The sequence below is a fragment of the Patagioenas fasciata genome, chromosome 1, assembly GCF_037038585.1.
Source record: "Patagioenas fasciata isolate bPatFas1 chromosome 1, bPatFas1.hap1, whole genome shotgun sequence".
NCBI lineage: Eukaryota > Metazoa > Chordata > Aves > Columbiformes > Columbidae > Patagioenas > Patagioenas fasciata.
This window is the reverse complement of record NC_092520.1, coordinates 1202858-1228016: the sequence shown is the minus strand read 5'-3', so window position 1 is coordinate 1228016 and position 25159 is coordinate 1202858. Positions and strand designations below refer to the sequence as shown.

General features: G+C 54.3%; 1 protein-coding gene and 1 pseudogene across 2 annotated transcripts; both read right to left on the bottom strand.

The window, feature by feature from the left end:
- Positions 1-477: 477 nt before the first annotated feature.
- LOC136099733 (uncharacterized) lies at positions 478-4677 on the bottom strand. Of its 2 annotated transcripts, none has more exons than XM_065834244.2 (4): positions 4167-4677; positions 3179-3305; positions 2801-2908; positions 478-2445 (listed from the first exon to the last, which is right to left on the bottom strand). In XM_065834244.2, exons 2-4 carry the CDS (start codon positions 3303-3305, stop codon positions 1145-1147), a joined length of 1536 nt encoding a protein of 511 aa, XP_065690316.2. In that variant the 5' UTR covers positions 4167-4677; the 3' UTR covers positions 478-1144. The 2 variants fall into 2 exon arrangements, with proteins under 2 accessions (XP_065690316.2, XP_065690326.2); XM_065834254.2 differs by lacking the exon at positions 4167-4677 and adding an exon at positions 3977-4144.
- A 3869-nt stretch (positions 4678-8546) lies between these two features.
- Positions 8547-23303, bottom strand: LOC136111124 (uncharacterized; annotated as a pseudogene).
- Between the last annotated feature and the right edge of the window lie 1856 nt (positions 23304-25159).

Sequence of the window (25159 nt, the reverse complement as noted above, 5' to 3'; positions counted from 1 at the left end):
CGTACTGCCACATCCACGTTTCATCCTGCATCTCAACCTGCTTACCTCCAAGTCACTCTGAAGTCTGGATCCCACGTCTCTTGAAGCAACCTCTCGGGCATCAAAACTTGTAAAAACAAACAGCTGAATGGAGTGGTCCAGCAGCAGGGTCAGCTCGAGCTCGGTGCCTTAGCAGAGCTGCTGAGCCCAGCATACAAGTCCCTGGGTAATTATATCCTCACAGTCCAATCCTAATATTTGAGTCTGGGGTCTTCTTGATTTTCCTTGGATCCTTTCACCATCTTCAGGCAGACCCTTATCTTCTTTTGCTTCAGATGTCATTGATAGTGCATAGCACCTTCATGCCAGCCTTGAAGATATTATTTGCCTCAAGTGGATCCTGTTTTGCTCTATAATGTGCAAAACAGCCACATCATGCAGGTGGTGTTGATGGTTTGTAGCTGCTTTGTTTTGCTCAAGTAAACACAAGTCTGGTGCATATAAGCAGAACTTTACAACACAGTTTAAGATGTCAGCACATTTAGCTACTAAGGAACGTGAAGCAGATAGTATACTAAAAATAAAACAATCTTATAATTCTAAGTGATTCGTGCTATTAAAAATGTACTTATTTAAGCTAAATGATTAACATAAAGCTTAAAGTTGGCTCATCCAGTGATGTGTGTAAAACTCGTGGGTTGAAATGAAGACCGTTTAATAGGATAGAAGAGGAAAAGAATAATGATGATGATGATGATGATGTAAGAACATCCAAAATAAGTGATGCACAACACAATTGCTCACCACTTGCTGACCGATGCCCATCCCGTCCCTGAGCTGTGGTGCCCCTGGCCAAGTCCTCCCAGTTTCTATACTGAGCATGACCTCATATGGTAAGGAACAGCCCTTTGGTCACTTTGTTTCAGCTGTCCCGGCTGTGCCCCCTCCCAGCTGGCAGGGCACCAGAAGATGAAAAGTCCTTGACTGCTCAGCAACAACTCCAAACATCTGTGTATTAGCAACATTCTTCTCATCCTCAATACAAAACAGCATGATGGTAGCTAGTAGGAAGAATATTAACTCTATCCCAGCCAAAACCAGGACATCCCCCCCCAGCCACCATCAAAACAGCCCCCAGTGCCCCCCGGGCGCTTCAAGAGCAGATTCAGGGGGTGCCGGGCTGCGGAGGCGGCTGCAGGCTGGGGGTGCTGTCGGTGCACTGGTGAGCCAGCATGATCTTCGACTTCCAAAACTGCTTCTCACAGACACCACCCTGGAAGGGTTTGGCCTCTGCCTGCTCCCCGACCAGAGACAGACCCCCTTTTTCCCACTGGTTGGCCTCTGGCACCACCCCTGGGCCATGGTGCACCCGCTGGTGGGTCTTCAGGTGGTGCTTCTGCCTGAAGGTCTTGCTGCACCCATCACACTTATAGGGCTTCTCCCCAGTGTGGATGCGCTCATGGATGGTGAGGTACCTCTTGTCATTGAAGACCTTGGGGCAGTGGGTGCAGGTGAAGGGCATCTCCCTGGTGTGGATGCGCTCATGGACGGTGAGGGTCACCCTATGACTGAAGCTCTTGCCACAGTCAGTGCAGGTGAAGGGCTTCTCCCTGGTGTGGACACGCTGGTGCTTCAGCAGGTTTGGCCTGCTGACAAAGCTCCTGCCACAGTCGGTGCAGGTGAAGGGCTTCTCCCCAGTGTGCACACGCTGGTGGATGATGAGCTCCTTCTTATCCCTGAAGCTCTTTCCACAGTCACTGCAGGCAAACATCTTCTCCCCAGTGTGGATGCGCTGGTGCCTCAGCAGTTGCTGCCTCTGAGTAAAGCTCTTGCTGCAGTCGGTGCAGGCGAAGGGACGCTCCCCCGTGTGGATGCGCTGGTGGATGACAAGTTTCTTCTTCTCCCTGAAGCTCTTGCCACACTTGCTGCAGGTGAAGGGCTTCTCCCCAGTGTGGATGCGCTGGTGACTCCGCAAGTGCTGCCTCTGGACAAAGCTCTTGCCACAGTCAGTGCAGGTGAAGGGACGCTCCCCTGTGTGGATGCGCTGGTGGCTGATGAGGTTCGTCCTCTCCCTGAAGCTCTTGCTGCAGACGGTACAGCTGAAGGGCTTCTCTGCAGTGTGGATGCGCTGGTGGTTCACCAGAACATTCTTGAAGCTGAAGCTCTTGCCACAGTCAGTGCAGGTGAAGGGCTTCTCCCCAGTGTGGACACGCTGGTGCCTCAGCAGACTCCGCCTGCTAACAAAGCTCTTGCCACAGTCGCTGCATGCAAAGGGCTTCTCTCCACTGTGCACACACTGGTGAGTCAGCAGGTTCTGCTTGTAGATGTAGCTCTTGTCGCAGAGAGTGCAGTGGAAGGGACGCTCACGTATGTGGCTCTGCACGGGGGCACCCAGTGCTGTCTGGCTCTTGAAGCTCTTGTTGCACTTGGGGCGCGTGGCGGGGCTCTTCTCCAATGACTGGGCATCTAGGAGTGGGGGGAAGTGTGGGTGCCCCAACTGGCCCCCCTTTCTCCCGCCCAGCTGGCCACAGGACAAGCCCCCTGCCACCTCCCACCTGGGTTGAGCGTTGTTTGGAACGGGACAGTGGGTGCCAGCAGCTCCTCTGGGAGCCCCTTGGTCGCCCTCTGTGCCCCCGGGCCAGCAGCTGCTGGGGAGGAAACACTGTCCTTGTCACTGCCAGGGACATGGTGGGCATGCTGGACCTCTCAACATGGTGAGCAGCATGGGCACTCTGCCAGCCCCACACCCTTGCAGTTGCATGGATCACCTGGGGCAAGGGAATGGTGCAAACCTGAACCCTCCCTGACCCTGGGTACCCACCTGGCACAGGGCTCTGGTGCCTCTGCCGTTCCTGAGGGGGCTCAGGCACACACGGTGTCTCTTCTCGCTCCATCTTGCAGATGATCTCTGGTTTGTTGCTGGCCCAGCCTGTCCGGGGCACAGAGAGAAGCCCCCTCTCCCGCACTGCCGGGACAGCAGCACCGGCCCCGCACCCACAGCCCCAGCATCCCCCCCACCCCACTCCTCTCTCCTGTCCCCGCCAGGCTGCCTGGCAGGGTAAAACCTGCTACTGCAACCGCTATGTCAGCACTCAGGCAGCAATGGTGACAGCTGGATTTTCCTTTTCAAGAGCTCCAGCTCAGTTAAAGAGGCGAATCCAAGCACAACCCCAGCCCAACATCACCAGAGAGTCCTCACCCAGCGAGGCGACCATCTCGTAGTTCTCCAGCATCACCTCCCGGTAGAGCTGCCGCTGACAGCCCGACAGCTTTGCCCACTCCTCGGGGGAGAAGTAGAGCGCCACGTCCTCAAACGTCACCGACATCTGCAGCAAGAAGCACACCCGGCTCAGCACATCCCACCGCATAGTTGTTAAACACCTTTACCCAAATCCTGCTGTTGCCAGGCAGGGCCTCACTGGCACCAGGGACTCTGGCATCCCGAGGACAACCCCAGGAGATCTTGGAGCATCCTGTGCAAGGGAAGAGTGAGGTCAGAGGGGCGGTGGCACAGCCAAGCAGCACAGCATGGTCACTGTGGTACAGGGGGCTGTGTGAGCAGGTACCTGGCTAACACTCCTCTGCTGTGCCAGGAGCGGGGCAGGGCTGGCAGGCTTACAGGCAGGTTTCCCCTGCTCGTGCCAGGTAAGGACCCACGCTAGGACAATGGGGACTGTGCCCTGTCCCTCACCCCTGCCACAAGCCAGATCACCCACCAGGACCGGGCACAGCACCGTGACACAAGGCCTGGCCCGAGGCCTGGCAGCAGGCACGCTCCTGCCTGCCCCTGCCCGTGGTGCGGCTCAGCGGGCAGGAACGGGAGCACCCTGCACCGCACCGGGTCTCAAACCACTTCTCTCCCACACCTCCTGTACCAACCGGACTCCCAGCCCAGAAGGTCCCATGGGTGCTTTGCTGCCGCTGCTGCACCACTGAACCAACTACGGCAATTCCAGCCCGTGGTGTCCCAGGAGCCGGGGCCGTGCCTGACCCCCACCTTGCCGCAGCAGCCTGGAGCCCGGCGCGTCGCTGCTCTCGGCGGGGAGATGGAGGCCCGTGCAGGTTTTGATCCGGGAAGAGGGAGGCGGGATGCTCCGGATTCCACACGAGGTGCCTGTCCCGTCACCAGCTGCACGGGAGCAGCGAGCACATTCTCATGAAGAAATCAGGGGCACAAGTTCACTCACCTGCCCACAGCTGCCTTCCCTGCACCCCGAGCCTTCACAGCTACGGGAAAAGGACCGACCAAGGGACCCAACCAGCTTGGGGTAAAGGTGAGAAAGAGCCACGAGAAAAAGTGGGTATTGGAAGCTCCCAGGCACCCAAATCCTCCTCCAGTGCCCCACAAGTGCCCTTCCCAGCGCTGGTGGCTCCAGGGCCGGATCCAGAGGGCCCGGGCGGCTGGGACACGGAGCAGCGCGTCCGCGTTGCACGGGGGCCACGGGGCGAGCCGGGGAAAGGCCGGAGCGCCGGGGGGAGCCGGGCCCTAAGGGGAGTCCGGGGGGGTCCGGCAGGGCTGGGGGGCGGCCGGCGGAGGGGAGAGCACGGGAGAGGCCGTCGGGGCCGGGGTCCCCTCCCGGGGCCGCCCGCCGCCCCTACCTGCGCCGGGGCCGCGCCGCCAGCCCGGCACGGACAAAGGCGGCGCCGGGAGCCGCCGGCAGCGTCAGCCCGGGAGGGCCGCCCGCCGCCGGTGCAGCACGGGAGGTGTAGTCCTGCCGCTCCGCCCCGCTCGGCTCGGGGGGCAGCCGGGCCTGGACCCAACCAGGAGCCCAGAAAACTCTCCGAGCGCAGTGACCGGTCAGAAAGCCGACAGCGCTGGGTGCATCGGGGATTTGTCTCCTTCACATCTCACCAAGGATCAGAAACGCACCTTTTCTATACATTACAACAGCGAATATTCACACCATTTCTGAGAAGCCCTGCCTGACCCCAAGAAATCCAACGCATATGCTAAGCTATTGCAAAATTATAGTCGTGCACAGGATGCATATGTACTGCTGGTACCGAGAAATACAGCCCTGCTTTAACAACATTGTTCAAGCCTTTGGTATCAATTCCCCCGTTTGGAAGCGCTCAGATCTTTTCTTTCTGCTGCTGTTTATCTGTCTGAAGAGTTTTCTTTACACAACCTATGCAGAGTCCCATCATAATTATCATCATGCCTACAAGGATAATTCCTTCTAGCGATGTGGCCAGTCATTCTTTTAGAGACCATCCACCCAAACCTTGAAGGATCTCCTTGAGCCAATTCCTTTCTGCTGTGTCTCTAATTCCTTTGCTGCCTTCTGCCACCTTTCTCATCTCGTCTCATTGTTCTTGGGGATCAGCAGTGATGTTTGGGATGTGGATACAGCAGTGCTCTTCTTCTAATCTGAGATACCCACATACCTCTTGTTCCTTAACTCATAGAAAGTCTAATGCCAGCCTATTTTGTAAAGTCAATTTCGCATTAGCTTAGACCTTTTTATTAATAATCTGAAATCCTTTTTGAGTGGACAAGGCCTCCACTTGCCAAGTTAGATTTTTTTATTAACATTGGATTTTCCAAAGCCATTATTTGCAGTAAAAGCAAACTTTGACATTCCCAACTCAGCTGTACTGTGGGTGATGGCCACGACCATGTATCCGGGTCACTTTCTGTCTCAGTACTTCTTTTAACTTGCCCCCAGTACTGAGCTTTGATTGGGCTCTTTTTCCAGGTAGGACACAGGGTCTGTAATCCAAAAGCCACCTGCCTAGTTACTGTACCAAGTCACGGCTGGGCAGTCCAAAATCCATCTGACATGACCCACATTAATTTGGCAGCTTCTCTTCAATTGAGAGCTCTGGGGAACACTGGGGATCATCCACCGTAAGTGTTCCAACGAGCGGATGCTCTTGCGTTGCTTATATTCACACAATTACTGCATATTCATTGGAATTTGGGGGAATTTTTAACATGCAGTACATCCATACTAAGAAATAATTGCATAATCATTGGCATAAAGTGAGTTATTTCATGGTCTTTGCTGCGGTCTAATGTCCTTCTACAAGTACCACAGTCTCTTTTTGGGGGATCTTCTGGGGGTCTTTTCATGTGTGCGCCGATCGACCTCTCCGCGTTGGTAGCTCTTCGCACAAGCGCAATCAGTGCTCACTTACATAAGTAATTCATCAGTTTCTTACTTACAATACACCTATGAGTTTCTAGTCAAACATAACCTAAGCACTCTGCTTCTAAACAATATATTACTTAATCTTTTGTCTCTAGCTTGTCATGCAGAAGCATCTACAAGTTGAAAATTGTCTCCTCGTTTGACAGGTAGTTAGAAAGCATTTATCATGTCTACTGATTAATGACGGGTACGTCCTTTGTAACTTAATCACAGTATACAATAATTTAGTAGTTTCTTTTCATAAGGATCTCTAGTAAGAAGGAATTATTTTCTGAAATTTGGGATGGGTCATTTGGTGTTGGGCTATCCGTAAGTTGTGATACAGGATTCTTATGTAGGATAGTGTATACTGGGTTGCTAGAAACTTAAAGGTATACTTTGGTTACTTGGATTTCTGGAATCTGATGGTTTTGGTATTCTTTGGATTTGTTTGCGTGGAAAACTTCAGGTATTGGTTATTCTGCTGCTTTGTTGTGGTGTAAAGCCAGCTCTGTATATAGCTGTAGAGCTGTTCAATTCTTAGATACACCTTGGTTTCGGTTATGCACTTTAATGCCTGAAGACACAGTAGAAGCTGCTGTGGCTTTATCTTGTGAGAAGTGTGGGTGTTGTGAACCCAGCTATGTTGTAAAATGTCCTAGTTGTAGTGCTGAGTGTTATATAGATCTGAGCTTTGTGCCTGAATTGTTTTGTGTTAATTTTAAGTTTTGGAGAGAGTGGGAGTAGAGATTGTGAAGATTGTATGCCATGGGTAGTTTCTTGTATTATCTGTGGAGTTTTCCTATATGTATGAATACTCCTAGTTTGTATTTGTAATGAAGAGAACCTACCAAATTAATTTATACTGTGATTAAGTTCCAAAAGACCTACCCACCATTAACCAATTGACATGATCAATGCTTTCTGACCACCTGCAAAACGAAGGGATATTTTTCAAGTTTTCCACCCTTCTGCATGACAAGAGGGAGATGGAAGATTAAGTGATACATTGTTTAGATGCAGAGTGCTTAGTTTATATTTAACTAATAATTAATAGATGTATTGTAAGTAAGAAACTGAACAATTATGACTAACATCATCAATTATTTCTTAGGTGTCCGGTCCCCGGCAGCTCTTTTACGTGTTAAATCATGCAGGGGATGAGCTATGATACAGAAATCTGGAATGCCCTTCCTCCAGAACACCAGTAGGCCTGGGGCATGTTGCAGCTCCTTTTTGTTGTCTGGTGTCTTTATCCATTCTAAAGAGGTCATGGCTTCGGGGGAAATGCACACTGCCTCTCCTCTCCACCATACACCTGAAAACTTTACCTCAGGATGGAGGAGCTGTACCTTTTCTGCAGGAGTCTGAAATCCCACATCTTCCAGGTGGGTGGTTATTTTCATTTGGGTTTGGGTTCTGCTTTGGCATCAGATCTGCCCACCAATGTATCATTGGTGTATTGGTGCAGTTTGACTCCCTCCTTGGAGGTGATTTCTCCTAAAGCCTGGGCCGGACTGAGATGCGCCAAGGGAGGTGTGCGCCTATACCCTTGGGGAAGGCACGTGAAGGTATATTAAATACTATGCCACATGCATGCGATTATTTTTCAATCCCTTTCCTGTACAGGTGCCATAAAAAACATACCCTTTACATCAGTGGTGGCTAAAATTTGATGGGGCTGTTCCCATGTCGTGGAGATCAGTTCAGCTATGTTAGGCAGGGCTGCTGACAAGGGACTTGTGCCTGCATTTAAATGCCGATACTCGATTGCATTTTCCATTTGACTTGTGAACTGGCCACACTGGGGAATTATAAGGAGAGTTTGCATTATTACTCCCTGTTCCTGCAGTTCCCTTATAACCAGAGTAATCCCTTCTCTCTCTTGCAGCCCCAGGGGACAGGGTTTCACACCCATGGTTTTGGATGGGGAAAGGGCAGGAACAGTTTGCAAAAGCCTTTTCATGACTGCCAGAGACCCGAACTTCAGTTCCCCACGTGCAGAACCCATCCAGGCTTTCCCTGGCAATAAATCCAAGCCCAGAATATTTGCAGGAGTTCCCAGTATCACAGTGGTCTCAGTGGGGGTGGTGTCTCCAGGCAGCCAATGCTTCACTCGAGCCGTGGGCTGGGGCTTGGACCATCCAAACACATCAGTAACCCACATCTGTTTTTTGTGGGGGACAATCCCACTCTGGTCTGCTGTTTTGGAATTTAAAGTAGATAATTGGGCTCCTGTGTCTACCAGGAAAGTGACCGGGGTTTTGAAAAGGTCAAGAGGGAAAGTTACCAGCAGATCCCCCTGCTAGTTTTCCGTGAGCCGTCTAAATTATACCCATGGGCCGTCCCCCAGCTCACTTGCTGGTGCTGGTGTAAGAAGTTTCAAGACTTTGGAGTGAAACGAAGAAATAAACTTAAGAGCAGAGTCAATCATACTGTTAAGTGATATTCTTTATTTTATCAACACTGGGGATCAGCCTCCATAATTGCTCCAGTGCCTCGATGCTCTTGCATTGCTTATATTCACATCATTATTACATATGCATTGCAATTTTTGAAAATTTTGACATACATCTATACTAAGAGATAATTGATGATGTTAGTAATACTTGTTTACTTTCTTACTTACAATACATCTAATAATTATTAGTTAAATATAAACTAAACACTCTGCTTCTAAACAATGTATTACTTAATCTCCTGTCTCTAGCTTGTCATGCAAGAGAACCTAAGACTTGAAAAATATCCCTTTGTTTGGCAGGTAGTTAGAAAGCTTTCATCATGCCTATTGATTAACGATGGCTACATCCTTTGCAACTTAATGACAGTACCCATTAATTTGGTAGCTTCTCTTCAGGAGGGCTGGTAAATTCCTCTCTAGGGGTTGTGGGGCTGTTTTCCTTTCCCGGCTGCCTTTCATCCTCTTCCTTTGCAAAAGCATCGCACAGGCTGCCCTGCAAACTTTCTGGGATTTGGCTCTCATCAGCTAACGATTTCTCAGCTTGTCACTGCTTCAACCATTCTGCTTCCAATTCTGTCTGCAGTGAAATAATCAACTCTTGCAGAGATTTACTTTCCTGCTGCTCAGTTTGTCTTTCTGGGCAGCTATTAATGCAGCTCCCAAAACACCATAAACCACCCCCTTCCCCTTTCTGAGCTTAAATGTGTTTTCTTTTGCCAAGTCTCTTATACGTTCTGCTACAATGGCTGGGGACAACCAACGTCCTGAGGCCCAGCTGAATACTTTTGGGGTTGGGCAAGCTTTACAATCCTTTAGTAACTTCAACATCGGGGAGCAGTCAAGGTCTGGCTTATCCCAGGTTGCCTTGACCTCCTGCTAGAGATCATGGTTTCGGCCGCAAACCAGTTCTCTTTTCTTCAGCACTCTGGCTAATATCCCCTTGTAGGAAACCTCACTACAAATATGCTGGAGAGGTCCCAGCTTTCCAATCAAGCCAATTATCACAAGCCCATTTTTCTGAGTATCTGGCTCTTGGATTCAGCCCGTGCCTCTGCAACCAGCGATGTCACCCGCCCCTGCCATCCTGCCAACTACGCCACTTTGTCACAGAGCAGTGATTTAGGGTCCTGCTGGTCACAGAGTGGTGTTCAGATCACTTAAAGAAACAGAAATATAAGTTAATTCTAAGTAACTCATGCTATTAAAAATGTACTTATTTAAGCTAAATGATTAACATAAAATTTAAATTGGGTTCCTCTAATGATGTGTAAAACTTGTAAGTTGAGCTAAAGACTAATAATAGGATAGAAAAGGAAAGAGATAATGACAATGATGTAAGAATATACAAAACAAGCAAAACACAACACAATTGCTCACCACCCGCTGACCGATGCCCAGACTGTTCCGAAGCTGTGGTGCCCCCAGCAAACTCCCCTCAGTTTCTATACTGAGTGTGGTATCATATGGAACAGGCCTTTTGGCCACTTTAGGGCAGCTGTCCCAGCTGTGCCCCCTCCCAGCTGCCAGGGCACCAGAAGATGAAAAGTCCTGGACTGCTCAGCATCAAACAAAACATCCAAGTATTAGGAACATTCTTATAACTTTCATTCCAAAACACAGCACTAAACCAGCTACTCAAAAGAATATTAACTCTGTCCCAAATAAAACCAGGACATCCCCCCACAGCAGCCCCCAGCGCCCCACAGGCCCCTCAGCAGCAGATTCAGGGGGTGCTGGGCTGCGGAGGCGGCTGCAGGCTGGGGGTGCCGTGGGTGCGCTGGTGAGCCAGCATGAGCCTCTCCTTCCAAAACCGCTTCTCGCAGACACCGCACTGGAAGGGCTTGGCCTCTGCCGGCCCACCCTCAATGGGGAAGGACCCCTCTCTCCTGCCATCCACCCATCAGCACCCCCAGGAGGCTCCAGTGCACCCACTGCTGGCTCTGCAGGTGCTGCTCACAGCTGCGAGTCTTGCTACACTTGCCATGAAAGTAGGGTGTCTCTCCAGTGTGGATGCGCTTGTGGATGATGGGGGTCTCCTTGCCACTGAAGGTCTTGCTTCAGTCAGTGCAGGTGGAGGGCTTCTCCCCGGCGTGCACACACTGGTGGCTCACAAGGTGATCATTGTGAGTGAAGCTCTTGTTGCACTTGGTGCATGAGAAGGGCTTCTCCCCGGTGTGGATACGCTGGTGGTTCAGCAGGTGCTGCCTCCGGACAAAGCTCTTGCTGCAGTCGGTGCAGTCAAAGCGCTTCTCCCCACTGTGGATACGCTCATGGTTCACCAGCTGGATCTTCTGCCTGAAGCTCTTCCCACAGTGGCTGCAGGCGAAGGGCTTCTCACCACTGTGCAGACGCTGGTGGATCACCAGGTACGACCTCTGGGCAAAGCTCCTGCCACAGACAGTGCAGGTGAAGGGCTTCTCCCCAGTGTGAGTACGTTGGTGGCCGACTAGAGTCTTCTTCTCTGTGAAGGTCTTCCCGCAGTCGGTGCAGGCAAAAGGCTTCTCCCCACTGTGGATACGCTCATGGCTCTCCAGGTGGTACTTCCGCCTGAAGCGCTTCCCACAGTGGCTGCAGGCGAAGGGCTTCTCACCGCTGTGCGCACGCTTGTGGTTCATCAGGCTCGAACTGTGGGCAAAGCTCTTGCCACAGACAGTGCAGGTGAAGGGCTTCTCCCCGGTGTGAATGCGTTGGTGGCTGATTAGTCTCCTCTTCTCCGTGAAGGTCCTCCCGCAGTCGGTGCAGGCAAAAGGCTTCTCCCCACTGTGCAGACGCTGGTGGGTCAGCAGCTGACCCTTGCCGCTGAGGCTCTTGCCGCAGTCAGTGCAGGTGAAGCGCTTCTCCGTTTTGTGCACACGTTGGTGGCTCACAAGGCGACTCTCGTCAGTGAAGCTCTTCTTGCACTCGGTGCATGAGAAGGGCTTCTCCCCCGTGTGGATGTGCTGGTGGTTCAGCAGGTGCTGCCTATAGACAAAGCTCTTGCTGCAGCTGGTGCAGGCAAAGGGCTTTTTTTCACTGTGGATATACTTATGCCTCACCAGCTGGTACTTCTGCCTGAAGCTCTTCCCACAGTGGTTGCAGGCAAAGGGCTTCTCACCACTGTGCACACGCTGGTGGTTCAGCAGGTTTTGTCTGTGGGCAAACGTCTTGCCGCAATCCGTGCAGGTGAAGGGCTTCTCCCCGGTGTGGATGCGCTGGTGGCTGATGAGGGCTGTCTTCCGTGGGAACCTCTTGCTGCACTGGCCACAGGCAAAGGGCTTCTCACCACTGTGCACACGCTGGTGGCTCAGCAGGTTTGGACTGTGGGCAAAGCTCTTGCCGCAATCCGTGCAGGTGAAGGGCTTCTCCCCAGTGTGGATGCGCTCGTGGACGGTGAGGGCTCCCTTCCGTGCGAATCTCTTGCTGCAGTGGCCACAGGCAAAGCGCTTCTCTCCGCTGTGCACACACCGGTGCTTCAGCAGTTTCTGCTTGTAGATGAAGCTCTTGCCGCAGTCAGTGCAGTGGAAGCGACGCTCACGCTTGTGGCTCCGCACGTGGACATCCAGCGCAGACTGGCTCTGGAAGCTCTTGTTGCACTTGGGGCATGTGGAGGGGATCAGCTCCAGAGGCTGAGGATCTGTGAGATGGTGGATGAGGGGGGACCCCAGCTGGATCCCCCGGCTCCCACCTGGCTGGTCCCACACAGAGTCCCCGTGCTCCATCCCTGGGAGCGGGGTGGTGGGTGCTGGCAGCCCCACCAGGACCACCTCAGGCTCCCTCTGCACTGAAGGGCCAACAGCTATAGGGGAGGAGAGACCGGGGTCAGTGCTAGGGACAGGATGGGCATGCAGGACGCCTCGGTACCCCCTGGATAGCAGCATGGATATGTCACCCACCCACAAATCTTCCAGATGCACACAGCACCTGGGGTAAGGGGAGAGAGCTCCTCAAACACCACCCCCTACACAGTCCCCTGGTACCCACCTGGCACAGGGCTCTGGTGCCTCTGCTGCTCCCCGGGAGGCTCTGGCACGCACGGTGTCTCTTCTCGCTCCATCTTGCAGATGATCTCTGGTTTGTCGCTGGCCCAGCCTGTCCGGGGCACAGAGAGAAGCCCCCTCTCCCGCACTGCCGGGACAGCAGCACCGGCCCCCGCACCCACAGCCCCAGCATCCCCCCCAGCCCGCTCCTCTCTCCTGTCCCTGCCAGGCTGCGGCTTCAGCCCCCACATCCCTGCCCCTACAGCCTCCTCTCGCCTCGCCCCCGTCACCTCGGCCACTCTGCTGCAGACAGGACACCTGGGAACAGCTCAGAGCTGCGCCTGGGAGGTTTAGACTGGGTGTGAGGAAGCATTTCTGTGCTGAGGGGGTGGTCAAACCCTGGAACAGGCTGCCTAGAGAGGAGGTCGTTGTAGGTCCCTTCCAACTCAAACAGTCCCTTTTAGGTGCTACAGCTAAGTCAAAGGGGTGAATTCCAGCTTGACCGCTGCCTGGTAGCAATGGAGAGAGTCCTCACCCAGCGAGGCGACCATCTCGTAGTTCTCCAGCATCACCTCCCGGTAGAGCTGCCGCTGACAGCCCGACAGCTTTGCCCACTCCTCGGGGGAGAAGTAGAGCGCCACGTCCTCAAACGTCACCGACATCTGCAGCAAGAAGCACACCCGGCTCAGCACACCCCACCGCATGGTTGCTAAACACCTCTGCCGAAATCCTGCTGCTGCCGAGCAGGGCCTTGCTGGCACTGCGGGCTCCGGCATCCTGAGGGCAGCGCTGGGAGAGCTCGGAGCATTTTGTGCAAGGGAAGGGCGAGGGCAGAAGGGCGGCGCTGGCACAGCCAGGCGGCACAGCATGGTTACTGCAGCACTGGGGGCTCTGTGAGCAGGTCAGTGGGTTGGGGACACCCCACCAGCTGTGCCAGGAGAGGGGCAGGGCTGGCAGGCTTACAGGCAGGTTTCCCCTGCTCGTGCCAGATTAGGGACCCACTCCAGAGAGGTGGGGACTGTGCCCTGTCCCTCACCCATGCCACAAGCCAGATCACCCACCAGGACCGGGCACAGCACCGTGACACAGGCCTGGCCCGAGGCCTGGCAGCAGGCACGCTCCTGCCTGCCCCTGCCCGTGGTGCGGCTCAGCGGGCAGGAACGGGAGCACCCTGCACCGCACCGGGTCTCAAACCACTTCTCTCCCACACCTCCTGTACCAACCGGACTCCCAACCCAGCGGGTCCCACGGGTGTTTTGCTGTAGCTGCACCACAGAACCAACCACGGCAATTGCAGCCCATGGTGTCCCCAGAGCCGGGGCCGTGCCTGACCCCCACCTTGCCGCAGCAGCCTGGAGCCCGGCGCGTCGCTGCTCTCGGCGGGGAGATGGAGGCCCCTGCAGGTTTTGATCCGGGAAGAGGGAGGCGGGATGCTCCGGATTCCACACGAGGTGCCTGTCCCGTCACCAGCTGCACAGGAGCAGTGAGGACAGATGGTCCCTGCAAGCACAACATTTTCATGAAGAAATCAGGGGCACAAGTTCACTCACCTGCCCACAGCTGCCTTTCCTGCACCCCGAGCCTTCGCAGCTACTGGGAAAAAGACCGACCCAAAGAGCTACGCCCACTGACCCCGCCATCTTGCGGTAAAGGCAAAAAAGAGCCACGAGAAATAGGGGGTTTTGGAAGCTCCCGAGTACCCAAATCTTCCTCCGGTGCCCCACAAGGGCAGCAGGAAGATGCGCGGGGGTGTCCCGGGGGTCTGAGCACCCGGCCCGGCCCCAGCCCAGCCCTTCCCAGCGCCGGGGCCGCCAGGGCCGGATCCAGGGGGCCCGGGCGGCTGGGACACGGAGCAGCGTGTCCGCGTTGCACGGGGGCCACGGGGCGAGCCGGGGAAAGGCCGGAGCGCCGGGGGGAGCCGGGCCCTAAGGGGAGTCCGGGGGGGTCCGGCAGGGCTGGGGGGCGGCCGGCGGAGGGGAGAGCACGGGAGAGGCCGTCGGGGCCGGGGTCCCCTCCCGGGGCCGCCCGGCGGGGGATGCCCGCGGCCGGGGAGCGCCGGGACCCCGCGGGCCAGCAGCGCCCATCCCCGTGCCGCGGGCCCGCCGCCCCTACCTGCGTCGGAGCCGCGCCGCCAGCCCTGCACCCCGAGCCTTCGCAGCTACTGGGAAAAGGATCGACCGAAGAGCTTCTTCCACCGAACCGTCCTCCTCGGGGTAAAGGCAAAAAAGAGCCTCAAAAAGAGGAGTTTTGGAAGCTCCCGAGTTCCCAGACCTTCCCCTACCTGCGCCGGGGCCACGCTGCCAGCCCGGCACGGACAAAGGCGCCGCCGGGAGGGCCGCCCGCCGCCGGTGCAGCACGGGAGGTGTAGTCCTGCCGCTCCGCCCCGCTCGGCTCGGGGGGGCGGGCACCGGCAGCACCGCTGTGTCCTTGCGGCTCCTGGCCCTGCCCGCCAGCCCTGGCCACACGGGTGCCCTGGAAATGGAGTCCTGGGCTCGGGGGCACCGAGACACGGCGGGACACGCGAGTTCCGTGCACATTTGCACGTGTATTTATACTTTCCATGCACATTTGCACGTGTACTTTCCGTGCTCAATACGAGCACGTGTATAAATTCATCCTCGCAAAATGGTGAGTGTATTTTCCTCCTGTGCTTCCGCATAAGCACGTGTAATATTCCGTGCACATTTGCACGTGTATTTCTCCTTGCAGGATTGCGAGTGTACTATACATTTACCCTTGCAGAATCGCGAGTGTACACTTCCTCTACTCAATACAGGTACGTGTATCCCTTTAAAATAATCCCACACCGTGTTCAGGCAAGTGTGTACTCTTCCCGGACTCAGGGGCGGCTCTGGTACTGTTTTTGGTGAAGCCATGTGTACGGACACTGTGGACCTCTTGTTGTATTAGTTGCTGCCCCTTAATAATTTTCCTCAACTGATATCCGAACCTGTATTTAAGTCACTTTTGGAGCGCTAAAACCCTGTTTCTCACCGGTTTAATAAAAGTTCTTTTGGACCCTCTTGTCCCTTAAACAAACCTCGGGGTGGCTCTGTGACAGATCCCCCAAGGGGTCACACAAAATATACAAACCCAATCTTTGAATTCCCGGGTAGGGCAGCGTTGCCCAGCGGAGCTGGCGTTGCTCCAGCAGCTGCAGGGCAGCACCCGGATGTCCTGGGCTGGACTCCACAGCAAACCGGAACTGGATTCAGGGATGCAGCGTCTGGATCCGGGCCTTGGATCGCACGTACGACAGGCAGGGTCCTCTTCAGATTCCGGCCATGGTCGAAGAGATCGAGACCCTCGTGATCTCCGACTTTATACGGTGTATGATGTGTATGGGATGGAATACTTAGTTGATCAGTGTTGGTCACCTGTTCTGTCTGCCCCTCCTTGCAAATACTCTCACTTATGGGACATGCAAAATTCACCAGTAACCTTGCCTGCCATAGCAATCACTCTAAACCTGGATCTCTTCTGCATACCATTGCTACCGTTATCGGCTCCGGAGCAAACCGTGCCTGAAAAAACATGCAGTCTATGTAATAAAACTGCAGTTACTTAGAAGAACTGAGCTGAAAGGAGAATTCACTGAAAGAGAAACTGGCCTTTTTTTTTACCAAACCAGGACAATCCGGCCTGGCACTTTTTTCCACCCGGCGGCAGTGCCGAGCTCCTCGTCCCCAGGCTCCTGCCAACGCGAGCAGCGTGTCCTGGGCAGCGTGTGACACGCTTTGTGCTGCAGGAGCAGAACGGCGGGAGCTGTGCCTGCAGCTACAGGAGAGTGTAAGAAGAATAAGAGGTGAGACTGATGGGGGACACGAGTAACTGCCTTGGGGCACTGAAAGAAAAGACAGACAGTTATGCAGGGGGAGTGGGTGGGCAGTAGCAGGAAAGCCTTTCTCTCAACTGGGCAAACATCTAATTTTTAAATAAATTAGACAGATAAACTTTTGCAATTACACCTTATGTTTAAAAGTACCTGTAAAAGTACCTGTGTGAAGTACCTGAATATTATTTATCCTGGTCCTAAAGGGCATCTTGGTCTTTTGCTTTGGTGGTGCACCATACCGTCTTTGGTAGAACAATCTGAACCCCAAAATGTCCAGTAACAGAAAAATTGATGCCGAAGGAAGGCAGGTTAATGATAGATGGGAAAGCAAATGTGTGTTTGTGTTTCAAGGGGAAAAAACACCATGTCTTTAGTGTTATGAGACAGGGTTGGTGATAAAGGAGTCCAATGCACATCAGCTTTTGGAGACCTAACATGGAACTAAATATGCTAAATTTAGCCTTCAACAACAACAACAACAACTGGTGCAAGAATTGCAAGGCAGACTGCAATCGCAGCAGAAGATGATGACCAGAGCTGTGGCCAAAAATGATGTAGCAGTGGCCACAGAGGCGTGCAGTGATCTGGCTTTTTCATTCGCCGTTGATGAAAGCACAGACAACGCAGACACAGCGCATCTATCCGTTTGTATAAGAGCTGTCAAGGCAGACTTGTCTGTCACCGGGGAGCTCTTGGATGTAATGGCCATTCACAGGAAGACAACGGGGAAGGACATACTTGATGTGGTGGAGAAGAACATAAATAATCATAAATTACCCTGAGAATAGCTCCTGGGGCTAACGACTGATGCCAGACCTGCAACGTGTGGAGAAATAACAGCCTTGGTTGGACTAATGAAGGAGAAAATGCAAAAAAGGAACTGTGACACACCTCTGATAACGTATCGTTGCGTTATCCATCAAGAAGCTCTGATGGTGTGTGCACAAGTGCAGGCACGTCGCAGGAAGAGCCAGAGGCCACAAATGCACTTGCAAAGAGCAAGTTTTCTTTTAGTTCCCTCTCGCCCGGGGGATCTCCGAAGTAGCACCTGAGCTCCCCCGCAGAGGTAACACAAGCGGGGACGCAGGCGCTGCTCAGTTCAGCCCTGGGAGAAGATCCCTGGGCCTGCCGAGCTCGCCTGTATTTCAAGGTTCCAGGCAGGCGCAGCCTCCCGCTCTTTCTCACAACAAAGCAGGAATCTCAGCCATAGTGATAAGTTGTCGAGAGGTTCTCACAGGCCTATGTGAGGTTCTACTGTGGAGGTTCTGCTCGTCAGGCATACAAGCTCAGCAAAACAATTGGTGTGATGCATGTGCTTTTCTACAGACCGCTGCAAGTGACTTGAGCATATTTACATTTAGCCAAACTCCTCGCCATTCTTCTGCTATATTCCCATAAAATGGACATCCAGACCGATCAATAAGGATCTTCCATGCCATCAGCATCATGCTTTGTATCTGGAGACTCGCGATCTGACGGCTGGTGACAGAGTCAGGATGGAGCTGGGGCAGAGCTGGGACAGACAGGGACAGAGACCCATTCTGGTTCTGCTCCGTTTCGGGGAGTTCTGTTTGGCAGTGTCATCAGTTCCGCCTTTTGCCATCCTGCCGTGTTGCAGGGACCTCTGAGCCTTTCAGCCTTTTGTGAATGTTGATGTTCTGTAGCTGCTTTGCTTTCCTCAAGTAGGCGCAAGGTTGTTGAATATGAGCAGAACTTGAGAACACACAGTTAGGGATTTCAGCAAATTTAGCTACTAACTAATGCAAAGCAGACAGTATACAAAAAATCACGGTGTCTTATACTTCTAAGTAATTCATTCCATTTGAAACATATTTCTTGAAGCTAAATGACTGATACAAAACATAAATTGGGCTCATCCAGTGATCTGAGTAACTCCCGTGGGTTGAAATTAAGACAGTTTAATAGTACAGAAGAGGAAAAGAATAATGAGAACGCAAATGATGTAAGAATATACAAAACAAGTGATACACAACACAACTGCTCACCACACGTGGACTGATGCCCAGCCCGCCCCTGAGCTGTGGTGCCCCAGGCCCACTGCCCCCAGTTTCTGCACTGACCATCACATCAGATGGTAAGGAACAGCCCTTTGGCCACTTTGTTTCAGCTGTCCCGGCTGTGCCCCCTCCCAGCTGGCAGGGCACCAGAAGATGAAAAGTCCTTCACTGCTCAGCAACAACCAAAACATTTGTGTATTAGAAACGTTCTTGTCATTTTCATTCCAAAACACAGCATTATACCAGCTACTCAGAAAAACATTGACTCTGTCCTAAGCAAAACCAGGACATCCCCCCACAACCACCCCACAGCAGCCCTCAGACCCCACGGGCCCCTCAGCAGCAGATTCAGGGGGTGCCGGGCTGCGGAGGCGGCTGCAGGCTGGGGGTGCCGTGGGTGCGCTGGTGAGCCAGCATGAGCCTCTCCTTCCAAAACCGCTTCTCGCAGACACCGCACTGGAAGGGCTTGGCCTCTGCCGGCCCCCCTGCTGGGGAAGGACCCTCCCTCTTCTGCTGGACACCCTCCAGCACAACCCCTGGGCCCTTGGGCACACACTGGTGTCTCGACAGGTTCCACTTCTGCTTGAAGGTCTTGCCGCACTTGCAACACTTGTAGGGCTCCTCTCCAGTGTGGATACGCTGGTGGTTGATGAGGCTCCACTTTACCCTGAAGCTCTTGTCACAGTGAGTGCAGGTGAAGGGCTTCTCCCCAGTGTGGATGCTCTGGTGCACAAGCAGGCTGCTCTTCTGGCTGAAGCTCTTACCGCACTGGGTGCAGGTGAAGGGCTTCTCCCCAGTGTGAATGTGTTGGTGAACCAGCAGGTTGTTCTTCTGGCTGAAGCTCTTATCGCACTCAGTGCAGGTGAAGGGCTTCTCCCCAGTATGGATGCGCTGGTGGAAGACGAGGGTATCCTTTGACCGGAAGCTCTTGACACAGTTGTTGCATGTGAAGGGCTTCTCCCCAGTGTGGATGCGCTGGTGTATAATGAGTCTCTTCTTTGCCCTGAAGCTGTTGCCACAGTCAGAGCAGGCGAATGGCTTCTCCCCGGTGTGGACGCGCAGGTGGATGATGAAATACCTCTTGGTGCTGAAGCTCTTGCCACAGTCATTGCAGGTGAAGGGCTTCTCCCCAGTATGGCTGCGCTGGTGGAAGACGAGGGTATCTTTTGTCCTGAAGCTCTTGCCACAGTCAGTGCAGGTGAAGGGCTTCTTCCCGGTGTGGATGCTCTGGTGGATGATGAGGGTTGCCTTCACACTGAAGCTCTTGCCACAGTCGTTGCAGGTAAAGGGCTTCTCCCCGGTGTGGATGCGCTGGTGGATGATCAGGGTCTTCTTCTCCCTGAAGCTCTTGTCACAGTCAGTGCAGTTGAAGGGCTTCTCCCCAGTGTGGATGCTCTGGTGTCTAAGCAGGCTTGTCTTCCGGATAAAGTTCTTACCGCACTCGGTGCAGGTGAAGGGCTTCTCCCCGGTGTGGACACTCTGGTGCCTAAGCAGGCTTGTCTTTCGGCTAAAGCTCTTACCGCACTGGGTGCAGGTGAAGGGCTTCTCCCCGGTGTGGATGCGCTCGTGGATGATGAGGGCCTGCTTTACTATGAAGCTCTTGCCACAGTCAGTGCAGGTGAAGGGCTTCTCCCCAGTGTGAATGTGCTGGTGGATGATGAGATACCTCTTGGTGCTGAAGCTCTTGCCACAGTCGGTGCAGGTGAAGGGCTTCACCCCACTGTGAATGTGCTGGTGACTCAGCAGGTGCTGCCTCTGGACAAAGCTCCTGACGCCGTTGACCTCCCTCCATGTCCCAGGGCCAACAGCTGCTGGGGAAGAGAAAACGGGGTCACTGCCACTGACATCATGGGCATGTTGGACACCTCCCCATGGAGAGCAGCAAGGGCACCCTGCCAGCCCCCCACCCTTGCAGTTGCATGGATCACCCGGCGTAAGGGGACAGTGCAACCTTGAACCCCCCTGACCCTGGGTACCCACCTGGCACAGGGCTCTGGTGCCTCTGCCGTTCCCAAGGGGGCTCTGGCACACATGGTGTCTCTTCTCGCTCCATCTTGCAGATGATCTCTGGTTTGTCGCTGGCCCAGCCTGTCCGGGGCACAGAGAGAAGCCCCCTCTCCCGCACTGCCGGGACAGCAGCACCGGCCCCGCACCCACAGCCCCAGCATCCCCCCCACCCCGCTCCTCTCTCCTGCCCCTGCCAGGCTGCGGCTTCAGCCCCCACATCCCTGCCCCTACAGCCTCCTCTCGCCTCGCCCCCGTCACCTCGGCCACTCTGCTGCACACAGGACACCTGGGAACAGCTCAGAGCTGCGCCTGGGAGGTTCAGACTGGGTGTGAGGAAGCATTTCTGTACTGAGGGGGTGGTCAAACCCTGGAACAGGCTGCCTGGACAGGCAGTCAATGCACCAAGCCTGTCCCTGTTTGAGAGGCTTTTGGACAACGCCCGTAACAACACGCTGCAGCTTGTGCTCAGCTCTGAAGTGGTCAGACAGTGGGACAAGATGAGCATTATAAGTCACTTCCATCTCAAATGGGCTATTCCATCCTATCCCGTTTTCTCTCAGGAACACTCTCCACAGGAGGCTGCCTGGCAGGGTCAAATCTGCAATTGCAGCCACCACATCAACTCTTGGACAGCCCTTTCAATGCCTCCAGTTCACTTAAAGAGATGAATTCTGGTTTGACCCCAGCGCAACATTAGCAGAGAGAGTCCTCACCAAGCAAGGCGACCATCTCGTAGTTCTCCAGCATCACCTCCCGGTAGAGCTGCCGCTGACAGCCCGACAGCTTTGCCCACTCCTCGGGGGAGAAGTAGAGCGCCACGTCCTCAAACGTCACCGACATCTGCAGCAAGAAGCACACCCGGCTCAGCACACCCCACCGCATGGTTGTTAAACACCTCTGCCGAAATCCTGCCAATACTGGATAGGGCCCCACTGGCACTGGGGGAAATGCGAGAGCAGCGCTGGGAGAGCTCAGAGCATCCTGTGCAAGGGAAGGGCGAGGGCAGAGGGACAGTGTTGGCACAGCCATGTGACACAACAGGGTCACCGTAGCACTGGGGGCTCTCTCAGCAGGTCCCTGGGTTGGGAACACCCCACCAGCTGTGCCAGGAGAGGGGCAGGGCTGGCAGGCTTACAGGCAGGTTTCCCCTGCTTGTGCCAATTAGGGACCCACGCCAGAGCAGTGGGGACTGTGCCATGTCCCCAAACCATCTTACAAACCAGATCACCCACCAGGACCAGGCACAGCACCATGAAACCCTGCCAGTGGTGCGGCTCAGCGGGCAGAACCGGGAGCACCCTGCATCACACCGGGTCTCAAACCACTTCTCTCTCACATAACCTGTACCAACCAGACTCCCAACCCAGCTGGTCTCATGGGTGTTTTGCTGCAGCTGCTCCATGAAACCAACCACAGCAAGCTCAGCCCGCGGTGTCCCCAGAGCCGGGGCCGTGCCTGACCCCCACCTTGCCGCAGCAGCCTGGAGCCCGGCGCGTCGCTGCTCTCGGCGGGGAGATGGAGGCCCCTGCAGGTTTTGATCCAGAGGCAGCGAGGACAGATGGTCCCTGCAAGCACAACAATTTCAGTAAGAAATCAGGGGCACAAGTTCACTCACCTGCCCACAGCTGCCTTCCCTGCACCGCGAGTCTTCACAGCTACTGGGAAAAGGACTGACTTTGCCCACCGACCCGGCCATCTTGCAGTAAATGCAAGAAAGAGCCACGAGAAAAAGGGGGTTTTGGAAGCTCCCGAGTACCCAAATCTTCCTCCGGTGCCTCACAAGGGCAGCAGAAGATGAGCCGGGGAAAGGCCGGAGCGCCGGGGGGAGCCGGGCCCTAAGGGGAGTCCGGGGGGGTCCGGCAGGGCTGGGGGGCGGCCGGCGGAGGGGAGAGCACGGGAGAGGCCGTCGGGGCCGGGGTCCCCTCCCGGGGCCGCCCGCCGCCCCTACCTGCGCCGGGGCCGCGCCGCCAGCCCGGCACGGACAAAGGCGGCGCCGGGAGCCGCCGGCAGCGTCAGCCCGGGAGGGCCGCCCGCCGCCGGTGCAGCACGGGAGGTGTAGTCCTGCCGCTCCGCCCCGCTCGGCTCGGGGGGGCGGGCACCGGCAGCACCGCTGTGTCCTTGCGGCCCCTGGCCCTGCCCGCCAGCCCTGGCCACACGGGTCCCCTGGAAATGGAGTCCTGGGCTCGGGGGCACCGAGACACGGCGGGACGGCCGGGGTGGGGAGGACCGGCCGGGTGGCTGTTGGCAAACATTCCTTTGCCTTTTCTACTCGGACAGGCCCCATCTCCCCCTCGCAGGTCAGAGTCATCACTGTGTGTCCCATCATCGTGAAAGCCACAACCCTGGAGGCAGCACCAGCCTCCCCAAGTATCTTCCCCAGGCAGCAGGAGGAGTGGAGAAACCCACTTTGGCCCTGGAGACGTGGTGAGTGCTGGGAGAGACCCCCAGGGCCTGCCGCAGCCCCTCAGCCCCTGCCCTGCCCCTGTCCGCGCTGGGCAGCCCTGCCCGCCGGCCGAGCAGGGGGTGCTGCCTGTGGGTCCCGCCGGAGGGGCCGGGGTGCAGCGGGGTCTCTTCCTTCTCCTCCTGCACAGGGCCAGAGTGGAGGTGTCGTGCAGGGAACGCCGGTCCCCGTGGCCCCGCTGGCCTCCATGGGCTCCCTGGGCTCTCTGTCGGGGGCAGCTCTGGCTGGTACCACAATGGGTGTGCAGTGTCTGGGGACCTGGGTGGTGCTGAAGAAATGTTCTTGACCCTAGGTTTCCTGTAGCATAGTCTCGAATGTCTGCGCTTAAAAATAGTTGAATCACAAGATAAAACAAGAAATAAATTGAAATGTACATGAAAGAAACAGTCCGGACCGGGTGCCTCTCAAGGGGAGGGACCCTGAGACAAAAGTGGTTTGGCCTTTTAAGCGCTCATGATCTCTGTACCCGCTCTTCACGCGTCCTTCACGAGCCGTCCACGCGCCTTTTGCTGCTGTAATTGTAATTCTGAGGCTGGGGCTGCTTTTATTCTTTTTGGGCTCTCCTTCGCCATACTCCATGCAGCTTTTTCACAGTTCTTATTGTCAAGGCTTAAGATTGCGGGTGACAATCAAACCCTGGCAGATGTGTTGTTCACCTCCTCTCCCCGCCACTTCCCCCTTTTGCCCCTCCCTCTCCCCCCTTCCCACTCAGCACAGGCGATCGGGAGGGAAAGAAGGACAGAGAGAAGAGAGTTGGAAAAATTGAAGATGTTTTGCTAATGCTACTGATAAGAATAGAGAAAATAATACAAAATAGACAAAACCAATCTTGAAAGTCCCAGCAACTGCAGAGCCAGCACCCAAAGTCCTGGATTGGACTCTGCAGCCAACCGGAGCTGGATTCAGTCTCTCACTGGCCTCAGTTCACAGGGACGACCAGCAAGGTCCTCTCCTAATGTTGGCCATAAGCAGAAGGGAAAAGGGAAACAGGAAAAGGGAAAAGGGATGAGATCCTTGTGATCTCCCACTTTTATATGAAGTATTCACATGGATGGGATGTTATACACAGTTGGTCAGTTTCTTGGTCACCGGTTTCTCGTTGCCCCTCTCGCGAGATGTCCATCGGTGCTTATCAATAAGTTTGCATTCCATTGCTGGGTTTACCAAAACATGTATCTGGTTCTCCAGGAAAATGCAGCTAATATGAAGGCTTTAGCTGACAGGCAAAATTCACTAAAAGATAAACTTGTTTTTTAACAAAACCAGGACATTAGTAGTCTTTCTAGTGACTTTCTTACAACCGGCAACTGATGCTGATATGGGTTCACCATCACTTGATTCATTTCCAGAGTCTGAATGACTGTCCCAGTGATTGCTGTGGTTACAGCAGCAACAGTGCCCAGTGTGTGAGGAAGGGGAGGCTGCCTTGTCAGCCTTTGAGGCTGGAGAAGTAACGTTATCTGCAGCGACCTTGGCAGAGGAGCTCTGCGGAGGAGCTGGAGCTTCAGCCTGTGAAGCCGCGGTTGGGGGGGCAGTGGCTGCAGCGGCAGCTTTGGCTGTTTTGCCTTTTCTCGAGCGGCTAGGAGTGCTTTTTGCTAAAGCTTCCGAAGACGCATCGCGAATCTCAGGACTAAAAAGGGATGCAAACCTCCTATTGAACCTCATTTCTCTTAACAGTAACACAAGCTGACACACATTTGGCAAACCAGATAACACCATCACAGTTCTATCAAAGCTCCAAGGATATTCAAAGTTCTCTAAAACATTTGCAAACTGTCCTAGCGAAAAAACGAAAGTATGGTTAGTCAGCCTTTCTAAAGATTCGCTTGACCAATTAGCAAACACAGAGCCGTATTGCTCTTTAATCTCTCCTGGAGGCTTTTCAAGGTAAAGCAGAAACGATTAGAAATTCATTAGCGGCTGCGGTATAATGAAATAAACCAGTGCCAAACCACACAATATCATCGTGACCGCTGTTGTATGAAGGCTTTAGCTGACAGGCAAATTCACTAAAAGAGAAACTTGTTTTTTAACAAAACCAGGACACTTATCTAGATGGTTTGCAGGCTCTGCTGACAGTGTTTCCTCTGTATCCCCGGGTACTGCTCTTCAAGCCCCCGCCCCCGTCACCAAGCAACCAGGTCAAGATATGTTCACAGTATTCAGCCTGGAATTCCAGGGAGCCTGGCTGCTCATGCTAAGTTTGGCTACTCATGCTAAAGTAGGTTGTTCAAACAAAAGAGTACAAATGATGTACAGCCGGCTGCTTAAATTTCAACAAGAATCCCCAATGATGATACCGACCGAC